Source organism: Physeter macrocephalus, chromosome 12 (assembly GCF_002837175.3).
Source record: "Physeter macrocephalus isolate SW-GA chromosome 12, ASM283717v5, whole genome shotgun sequence".
NCBI lineage: Eukaryota > Metazoa > Chordata > Mammalia > Artiodactyla > Physeteridae > Physeter > Physeter macrocephalus.
Window position 1 is genome coordinate 18,636,253 of NC_041225.1, and position 11,206 is coordinate 18,647,458.

Consider the following 11,206-nt stretch of genomic DNA (forward strand, 5'->3'; position numbering starts at 1 on the left):
TTTCTCCCAGAAATGTTTTGTATTTTCAGTGTAGAGGTTGTGAACATCCTTCAGATATTTCAGGATTTATTCCAAGAAATTTTTTGTTCAACAAATGGGTTGTTTTCAAATTCTGTTTTCTATCTGTTCTTTACTAAGTATTTATAATTATCATTGGTCTTTCTATATTGACCCAATATTCAACACTCCTGATAATTCACTTATAATTTATAATAGTCCAAATATTATTCTGGAGTCTCTATGTACTCCCAACATGATCTACAAATAATAACTGTTTTATTTTTCCAGTATTGATGCTCTTTTACTTTCTCCTCATTACACTCACTAGAATCTTTACTACAATGTTGAGTGGCAGTGATGACAGTGAACCCTGTCACCTAGTGAATGGGGAAACATTCACTATTTAATTAGGATGGTTTCTATAGATATTCTTTAACATATTAAGAATGTTCCCTTTTATTCCTAGTTTCCTGATTTTAACATAGATCATATGATTTTTCTCCTTTATTCCGTACATGTGGTTGATTTACAATCAACAAACAAAGTAACATTCTACTTGATCATGATGTATTGTTCTTTAAGTCTATCACTAGATTCAATTTGCTAATATTTTGTTTAGGATTTCTGTACCAATGCTCATAAGAAACATTGGACTGTATTTTTCCTTTCTTACAACTGACGTTTGCGCTCACCTTTCTTTCCTCCTTTCTACTTCCTTGGGATTCGATTTGCTTTTCTTCCTCTAGTATCTTGAAATAGAAGCCTGGAGATCACTGATTTTCAACTTTCCTTTTGTAGTAGAGACATTTAAAGCAATAAATTTCCCTCTAAGCATTGTTGCAATGACATCCCATAGTTTTTCATACAGGCATACATCAGCGAGATTGTGGGTTCAGTTCCAGACCATCACAATAAAGCAAGTCACACATTTTTTTGGTTTCCAGAGCACATAAAAGTTTTGTTTACACTATATTATAGTCTATCAAGTGTGCAATAGCAGTATATCTAGAAAAGCAATGTGTATACCTTAATTTAAAAATACTTTACTGTTAAAAAACATGCTAACCATCATCTGAGCCTTAAGCAAGTCACCATCTTTTTGCTGGTGGAGGGTCTTGCCTTGATGTTGATGGCTGCTGGCTGATGAGGGTGGTGGCTGCTGAAAGTTGAGGTGTCTGTGGCAATTTCTTAAAATAAAACAATGAAGTATGTCACAATGATTGATTCCTCCTTTCATAAACAATTTCTCAGTAGCATGCAGTGCTGTTTGACAGCATTTTACCCACAGCAGAATGTCTTTCAAAACTGGCATCAATCTTCTCAAACTCTGCTGCTGCTTCATAAACTAAGTTTACATAATAGTCTAAGTCCTTTGTTATCGTTTCAACAATCTTCACAGCATCTTCACCAGGAGTAGATTCCATATCAAGAAATCAACTTCTTTGCTCATCCTTAAGAAGCAACTCATCTACTAGTTTTATCCTGAGATGGCAGCAATTCAGTCACAACTTCTGGTTCCACTTCTAATTCTAGTTCTCTTGCTGTTTCCACCACATCTGTAGTTACTTCCTCCATGAAGTCTTGAACCCCACAAAGTCATCCATGAGGGTTGGAGTCAACTTCTTCCAAACTCCTATGAATGTTGACATTTGTACCTCTTCTCATGAATCACGAATGTTCTTAACAGCACCTAGAATCTTGAGTCCTTTCCAGAAGATTTTCAATTTCCTTTGCCCAGATCCATCAGAGGAGTCACTCTGTCTGGCAGCTATAGCCTTACAAAATGTATTTCTTAAATAGTAGACTTGAAAGTTGAAATTACTCCTTGATCCTTGGGCTGTAGAATGGGTATTGTGTTAGCTGGCATGAAAACAACATTAATCTCTTTGTACATCTCCATCAGAGCTCTTGGGTGACCAGGTGCATTGTCAATGAGCAGTAATATTTTGAAAGGAATCTTTTTTCTGAGCAGTAGGTACCCACAGTGGGCTTAAAATATTCAGTAAACCATGAGGTAAACAGATGTGCTGTCATCCAGAGTTTGTTGTTTCCCTTATAGACCACAGGCAGAGTAAATGTAGCATAATTCTTAAGGGCCCTAGGATTTTCAGAATGGTAAAGGAGCACTGGGTTCAACTGAAAATCACCGGCTGCATTAGCCCTTAACAAGAGATGCAGCCAGTCCTTTAAAGCTTTGAAGACAGGCATTGACTTCTCCTCTCTAGCTATGAAAGTCCTAAATGGCATCTCCTTCTAATAGAAGGGTACTTCGTCTACATTGAAAATCTGTTGTTTAGTGTAGCCACCTTCATTAATGAACTTGGCCAGACCTCCTGGATAACTTGCTGCAGCTTCTACATCAACACTTCACCTTGCACTTTTATGTTAGCGAGACAGCTTCTTTCCTTAAACCTCATGAACCAAACTCTGATAGCTTCAGAGTTTTCTTCTGCAGCGTCCTTACCTCTCTCAGTCTTCAAAGAATTAAAGAGAGTTAGGGCCTTGCTCTGGATTAGGCTTCGGCTTTAGGCAACGTTGTGGCTGGTGTGTTCTATCCAGACCACTATAACGCTCTGCATATCAGCAAAAAGGCTGTTCACTTTTTTATCATTCATGTGTTCACCGAAGTAGCTCTTTTAATATCCTTCAAGAACTTTTCCTTTGCATTCACAGCTTGGCTAGGTGTTTGGCACAAGAGGCCAAGCTTTTGGCCTGTCTCAGCCTTCAACATGCTATCCTCATTAAGCTTAAATATTTCTAGCTTCGCTTCTGATTTAAAGTGAGATGCATGACTCCTCCTTTCACTTGAACACTTAGAGGCCATTTTAGGGTTCTTAATTGGCCTAATTTCAACATTGTTATGTGTCAGAGAACAGGAAGTCCCAAGGAGAGGGAAAGAGTTTGAAGTAATCAATATTCTCTTATATTTATTCATGTATTTACTCTGTCTGGTGATCTTCATTCCTTCCAACTTAGTTCCATGCTACCATCCGCATCATTTTCCTTTAACCTGAAGAATTCCCCTCAGTACTTCACGCAACTGTGATGGCAATGAAAATCCTTCCTATTTTTTACCTGGATTAAAGCATCTTAATTTTGCCTTCATTTCTGACAGATATTTTTCACCTGGGTAAAGAATGCCAGGTAGGTTTTTTTTCCCCCTCTTTCATCACTTTCAAGATGTTACTCCATTATCTTCTAGTTTTAATAATTTTGTTGAAAAGTCAGCTATCAGTCTTATTCTGGCTCCTTTGAAGGAAATATATCCTGCCTTCTCTAAGTGCTTTTAAATGTCTCTTTATGTTTGATTTTCAGTAACTGGACTGTAATATACTTAGATACGTTTTGTTTGTTGTGTGAAGTGAATGCTTGTGTTTATCCTGTTGGGATTACTGAGCCTCGTGGTTCAGTGACTTAAAGTTTCCCATCAGATCTAGAAAATCCTCAGCCATTTTTCCTTCAAATATTTCACTTGCCCCTTCTCCCTCTCCCCTCTTCGGGGGCACAGATTTTAGAACTTTTCTCTGTGTCCCCCATTTCTCTTATGCTCTGTTTTTTTCCTCTGTGATTCAGCTTGGATACTGCCTATTGACTTGTTCCTGAGTGTTCCCATCCTGATTTCTGATGTGTCCAGCCTGTTTTCGAATCCGTCTAATTCTCAACTTCAGATACTGTATTTTCCAGGTCTAGAATACCCATTTGGTTCTTTTTAATACAGTTATCTATTGAGTTATCTTTTCACATGTTTATCTCTGTTTTAACATACAGTTACTTTGAATTCCACTCGCAACGTATTGGCCAAAATTAGTCACATGGCTCTACCCAACCACAGGCAGGCAAGGAATGCAATCGTACTTGTTTGGAGAGGGTATAAAGATACAAATATTTGGGGAACAGCATTAATGATTACCACCCTTGGCTGGGGTCACAAAATAACTAAGAGTCAGCCTGGGTCTAAACACAGGCATTTCCAAATCCAAATATTTGTAACCTTTTTACTATAACAAAACCTCTCTTGGGAGCTAATTTATTACTAAGTTAAATTTTTTCTATAAATTTTTAAACTAGGGAAACTTGGCTTTCTTTTCCAATCTTTGAGTGGAAAATGGATACTGAACATACTGAATAAAGTACTCATGATGAATTGACTGCAATAATCCATGTTTTTAAAACTTTTAAATTGAGGTCTAATATATAAATGGAAAATACAATGAACTGTCACAAAGTGAACACACCTGTGCATCCATCTTCTAGGTCAAGGAACAGAAAATTACCACTACCACTCAGGTCCCTCCCACACTTACAATAACATTCCCCTTTTTCTTCCCCAAGGTAACCACTGCCCTTACTTCTAACATGCCATAGTAATTTTGCCTGTTTGGACTTACAGATAAATATAATCATGTATTAAAAATGCTTTTGAGTCTGGCTTTCACTTAACATGTATGTGATTCATCCACACTGTGGTATGTAACTGGAGTTGGCTTATTCTCTTTCTATGTAGTATTCCATAAAGACATCCTAATATATTTACTTATTCACTCTGTTCTTTTTGGACATTTGAGTTCCACTTTAGGGCTATCTCTAGTGATGTATATACGCTCTTGTACACCCTTGTATACATTTTTTTTCAGTGCACATGTGCTTGTACCTCATTGAAGCTGCTTGGCCAAAGGTCATAAGTAACATTTTCAGATACTGCCAAACAACGTACCAGGGGTATAACTATGCAGACCCATCAGCAGCATACAATAGTTCTCATTTTTCTAAATCTTCTCCAAGAGTTGGTATTGTGATCTGTTACACTTCCAGCAATTGTTTTTTAAGGTTCTGTACTTGTGCTGTCTACAACAGTAGCCGTTGGACACATGTGGCTAGTGAAAACAAGAGAGAGGTCTAGTGCAACAAAGGAACTGAGTTATTTTTTATTTTAATTAATAGAATTTTTAAAAATGGATACTCTTCAGTTAGAGGATAACTTTTAAGTTAATTTGGAACGACACCAACATGAGAATCCACTTTTTCAACTCTAAATTTTAAGAAATCTAAACAGAGGAAGTACTTCTGATGAAAATTTAGTATCCAAATCGGGGTGGGTAGCAAATGTAAAATACACAATGAATTTCGAAGATGTACTGAGAAAGTAAAATCTGGATTTTTTCACATTAAAGATATGCTGAAATAACACTTTGAAGGTATAGGGTTAAAAATATTTTTTAAATGAATTTCACCTGCTACTTTTCACCTTTTTTAAATGGGTTAACAGAAAACGTAAAGTTACGTATGCGGCTTACACAATACTTCTACTGAATAGTGTGGCTCTACACCATATATACTGATAAATAATTGAAAACTAAAAAATACACAGCCTGTTAAAGTACGGATATGTTGGTTTCAAATATGGTACCGATTATTTGTTACATAAAGCAATTTAACTGCTCTAGTCCAGCAGAGAATCTCCCAATTTGGATACAGGTGTGCCTTCTAAAAGAGAAAACCTTAACCCTAGTTTACAATAAAATGCATAATGACTGGAGCACACAAGAAGCCTCTTAGTAACAAAACATTAAACCAAGTCTTCTTGACTACAGATTTAAGTCGTGCAAACACAACCCTGTTTCAAAACCAGCGAATTCAGAAAACAAATCACCCTCCATCCACACATTCTCCACCCCAAACAACTGTCAATAGAGCATACTCATTCAGAGTCAAACACAATGACCAGGACCGAAGTTTGGGCTTCCTTTAAATTATATGCTCTTAACAGGTGGTGGCTGGGCGGGAAGCGGCTGGTGCTGGTCACAGACTCTAGCTTAAAAGATAAAATAAAATAAACCAGACTACTGGTTAGTATATAACCATCTAAAAAGCTAATTACACCATTACGACATCTAACGGTCTTTGAGAGAGAAGGGAGGTCAGAGCCAAACAGTGGAGTGTAAGAGCATCCTTCCTGGATGCACCAGCTGAGTCCCCAAAGCAAACCCTGCCCCATCACAAGGCTATCTTCTTGTGATAGCCTGCGAGTGTTACCTTCTTGTAACACACGAGGGTGTTAGCTATTTGCATTTCCCTGCAAGACGAATGAAAACCCTTGGCCCTCCTCCCACTCCTATACGGCTGAGATAGGGTGAAAAGCAGTGCTGGCCTCACAGGGCGGCTCAGGAAGGCCACGGAGGTCCTGGAAAAGACAGCACGCAGGTGCCACTGGCCCCTACTCTTCGCCTCACCGCCTCCAGACAGCAAAAGAGCCCCGCCGGCCGAACCCAGCTCTCCCGTCCCGGCCCCGCCCCTCAACAGGCGAGCGTGTAGGCGGCCCAGCCCCCGCGCCCGCTTACCGAGGTCCAGGGCCTGGTGGCACCTGAGCAGCGCGGCCTCGGGCTGCTGCTGGCGCTGCAGGATCCGCACCTGGCCTGCCAGCCTGCGCGCTCGGCACTCGGCCGGGAAGCACTTCTCCAGCAGGCCGCTCAGCACCACGTTGACGCGGCGCGCCGGCGGCCAGCCCGGCCCCGGCTCAGCGCAGCGCCTGCACACCGTGAGCCCGCACGGCAGCGTCACCGGCTTGTGCAGCAGCCGCTGGCAGCGCGGGCAGTCCAGCAGGTCCCGAGGCGCCGCGGGCACCGAGGCCGACGGCCCACCGCTCGGCGCCTCCCCGGGGTCGCGGCCCGGCTTCCCCACCGGCGGCCGCCGCTCGCGCAGGCCCGGGACGCACGCCAGACCGCTCGCCAGCTCTCCCAGCTCGTCGGGCCGCAGCGCCCCGAGCCGCGCGGCGCCGCGAAACGCGCCCAGGGCCTCGGGGAGGCGGCCGGCGCGGGCCAGCGCGTCCCCCAGCCGCAGGCACAGGCCGCGGTCGGGCCGCGCCAGGCCGGCCAGCGCGGAGCGGAAGAGCTCGGCCGCCGTCTCGTACTCGCCCGCGCGGAAGGCCTCGTCGCCCTTCTCCACCCGCTGGGCGAGCGGCTCCCCGCAGTCGCAGCCGCGACAGGGGGGCGGCGGCGGGACCGGCTCGGGGCTCATCACCGCGGGGCTGCGGCGACTAGGGCCGGAGGGAAGAACGGAGGAGGGACGACGCTCGCTGCCCGGGCCCGGAGCCCGCAGCGCCGGCGCTGCCTTCGCCGAGAGCCACGCGCGTCTGCGGGTGGGCGGTGCGCGGCGAGCCGCGCGACCACCGCCGGGGGCGGGCGCAGGGTGGGGCCGCGTCTCCCACGTGGCGTGGGCGGCCGGGGGCGGGGCGGGCACGGTGGGCGCGGCCGAGCCCCGACCCGCGGGGAACGCCCTCCTCGCTCCCCCGGCTTAGGCAGCCGGGCCGCAGGCGGGAAGGCGGCGACCCCTTCACGTTCGGCGTCTCCGCAAACCCTCTCCCTCCTCGCGCCCTCGTCCCGCGCGTTCTCTGCCCGCCCCGCGCATCTCCTCGGCCGTCCGCTGCCGCCTCCGCGCCTGGACCAGGTGTCTTTGGCCCGCCGTGCCCCCTTCTCCCCGCACCGAGTGCCAGCCTGGCTCCAAGGCCTGGCCAAGCCCACCTGCGGTTGTGGTTAAAAAGAGAACCGATAAATAAGTACCAGGGATGTAAGGTGCAGCATGATGACTGTAGCTAACACTGCTGTACCATATACGGGAAAGTTGTTAAGAGAGCAAATCCTAAGAGTTCTCATCCAAGGAGAAAATTTGTTTTTTCTTTTTTTCCTTTCTTTCTTGCATCTATATGAAAAGATGGAAGGTAGCTGAACCTACTGTAAACATTTCAACAATATATGTAAATCAAACCATCATGCTGTATGCCTTAAACCTATATAATGATGTATGTCAATTATTTTTTAATATAACTGGAGAGAGACAGAGAGAACTGAGGGAACGTTACCCAGCACATCACTGTAACCCTAGCTTTGACTTAGGAAATTGTGTTAAATGACCAGGAAGCCTGCAGTGGGCGCTGATCGGATCTCATTATCAGTAAGCTTCTCTTAACGGAACTCTAGATGTTAGAGACATTTTAGAGCTCTAATTTAGACAGAACTCTAACACAGCATGTGAGGAAATACCAGACTAAGTACTGGAAAGGATTTGAGACATGGAAAATTGTATTGTGTCCTTGATAGGAAAGTAGAGATAGAATTTCTAAAACTGTCTCCTACCGTGCAGTACTACAGAGAGAAGCTGCTGGAAGGAGGGAGTTAAAAACTACACATAACCTGCTCTTCTCTCCCTAGTGCTCCGCCATCTGTTTCATGCTATGTATTTGAATGCAATAAAATGCATTATAGTATTCCAAAATCCGTACTGTTCATTATTTCAAGTCGAAATGTCTTCATTCTAAATTTGTGAAGTTTTTCTACATCTAAAACTGGCTAAAGAAAATATAAAATACTCCCATCAAATCTGGCTTGGAAGAAGGGAAAATGCCTCATTAAGTGAGGTGAGAAAATTTTAGATGAGTTCGTAAAACGGAAACGGAGACAATTTTGGCCAGCCTCCTCCCATGATAAAGAAACATGCAGAGCAAACCCCTCTTGCCACCCCCTCCATCTGCCACCTCCCACCTTTCCATGAATGATTTTTCCCCTCAGCTTTCTATTTTGACTGATAACGGCTGTAGTCAAACTAGGTTTTGATCTGTTCTTCATTACTGAATGGGTCCAAACTCTCTTTTTCATCACTCTTTGGGTTTTCATCTACTCTCTTTATGTAGTAACAATTCACTTGGATTTGAAGGTTGCTTATCCAACAAATTCACCACCAACAACTGGGAAGCTGCCGGGGGGTGGAGGGCAGCTTTTGAGCAGTTAAAATTGTTGCAGCAGACTCTACACTAAGGACTATGAAACCTTATGATCTCGGAACTTATTTGTCCTTTTAGACAAATTTCTAGCAAGAGAACAGAAAGGAGACGCTGATCGGAGGTATGCCTGCTGAGAGCAAGAAGTGTGTAAAGTAAAAATATCAATGTATTGTGAGATTTATAACATGCAGAAGTAAAGTGCGTGACAGAAATAGCACAAAGGCCAGTAGAGGAAAAACAGAGGGCTACAAAGTCTAATACTGCATGTGAGATGGTGTAGTCACTTGAAGGAATACAGTAGTGAGCTAAAGATACATACTCCAAACCCTAAAGCAGCCACCTAGATAACACAATATTTATAGTTGAACGTCCAACAAAGGAGATAAATGAAATTATTCTACAAAAATAAAGTCTATTAACCCAAAAGAATTAAGAAAAAGAGGAGAAGGGGGAATAAAAACAGAGATGAATAGAAAATAAATAGCAAGATGGTAGATTGAAACTCAACCATATCAATCAATGTTAATTAAATATTAATGGTCTAACCACTATAATTAAAAGGCAACATTGTCAATGTATATAAAAGGAAGATCCAAATATACGCTGCTTCCAAAACAAAAATAGGATACATATAAGTAAAAGGTAAAAGTTAAATAAGAAGATACAAATAAGTTAAAGGTAAAAGGATACAAAAAGTTGTTTCATCTTAACCCTTATCAAAATCAGGCGATAGTGACTACACTGATATCTGACCAAGGAGATTTCATAGCCAAGAATATTACTAGGAGAAAAGATGGCCATTTCATAGTGATAAAGGGGTCAGTTGGTCAAGAGGACATAACAATCCTAAACAAGCATGTACCTAATAATGGAGCTTCAAAATGTACGGGGAAAAATAATGATAGAACAGTAAAAGGAAATAGGTAAGCTCAAAAACTGATAGAACAGTTAGGGGGAATAGGTAAATTCACAATTACAGTTAGAGATTTTAATACGCTTCTCCCAACAATCAGTAGAACACATATACTGAAAGTCAATAAGGATATAGAAGACTTGAATAATACTACCAACCTGCTTGAGCTATTTGACACTTGTAGAACATTCCACCCAATACCAGCAGAATATGCATTCTTTTCAAGTGCATGCAGAACAGTTATCAATATTACAATACATATTTGAGCCACAAAACAAGTCTCAATAAATTTAAAAGGATTCAAGAAATCAAGTCATACAATGTTCTCTGACCACAGTGGATTGACAATAGGAATCAATAATAGAAAACTATTTAGAAAATCCTCAGTTATTTAGAAGTTAAATAACATATCTCTAAATAGCCCATGGAACGAATAATTGGATTTCTGTATAGTAGCCAAAGTGGAAATTGAAATTTTAGAAACTATACCATTTATAATATCATAAAAATGTGTAAAACATGTACGCTAAAAACTACAAAACGCCACTGAGAGAAATCAAAGGAGACCTAAACAAATGAAGAGATATACTGTGTTCAAGGATTGAAAGACTCAATGTTAAGATGCCATTTCTCCCCAAATTGATCTATGGATTCAACTCCATGTCAATCAAAATCCCAGAATGGCTCTTTGTAGAAATTCACAAGCTGATTTTAAAATTCACATGAAAATACACAGGATCTAAAATATCCAAAAACAACTTTGAAAAAAGAACACAGTAAAGTCTTTAAGACTCATTATAAAGCTACAGCCTTCAAGACAGTGTGGGTTTTGTGTCAAACAAGTAGATCAGTGGAATAGGATAAAGATTCCAAAAATCGACCCACACATATCAATGGGCAGTTGATTTTCTACAAAGGCTATTCAGAGAAAGGATAATATTTACTTTCAGCAAACAATGCTGGAATAATTGGATATCTATATACAAAAGCAAAAGGAGGAGAAGGAAGAGGAAGAGAAAATCTTTGATCTATATCTGGCATCATACTGAAAATTAACTCAGAAAGGACCTATAAGTAAAACCACAGAACTTCTAGGGGGAAAATGCATGGGAGAGAATGCATTGAGAAAATGCATGGGAGAGAATGCATAGAGAGACCTTTATTACATAGGTCTCAAATATAACAACCAAATCATGACCCATAAGAGAAAAAACAAGAAAGAAAAAAGGAGTGCCTTACCTCCAGGAACTGGTCTGACACTCTTGGGGAGACCTAAGCATCATTACAAAGCTGACCTGATGCTCACAACTAGTTAATGTTGTTAATGTTGTTCTCCTGTTGGAACAAACAATCTCATAGAATACACACATCAGACAAAGTCATCTTGAGCCCACAATAAAGTGAAACAAAAACATGGTCACTATAAATAAATTTATTAAAAACAAAAAACAAGGTCACTGTGCAACCCACAAAATATCACCCATCTTCCTCTCTCAGCTAAGCCTAAGCCTAAACCTATG

General features: G+C 41.9%; 1 protein-coding gene across 2 annotated transcripts in view; it reads right to left on the reverse strand.

Moving 5' to 3' along the window:
- LONRF2 (LON peptidase N-terminal domain and ring finger 2) overlaps positions 1-10,944 on the reverse strand; it is a 39,953-nt gene extending 29,009 nt beyond the window's left edge. The window contains exon 1 of one of the 2 annotated variants that reach the window (XM_055088933.1): positions 10,926-10,944. Coding sequence is in view for 1 of the 2 variants with exons in the window: in XM_007108097.4 (XP_007108159.2) it covers positions 6,339-7,014 (676 nt within the window). In the remaining variant the exon portion in view is untranslated. Of the gene's footprint in view, positions 1-6,338; positions 7,129-10,925 lie in introns of those variants that run through there. The other variant, XM_007108097.4, reaches the window with a different exon arrangement.
- Between the last annotated feature and the right edge of the window lie 262 nt (positions 10,945-11,206).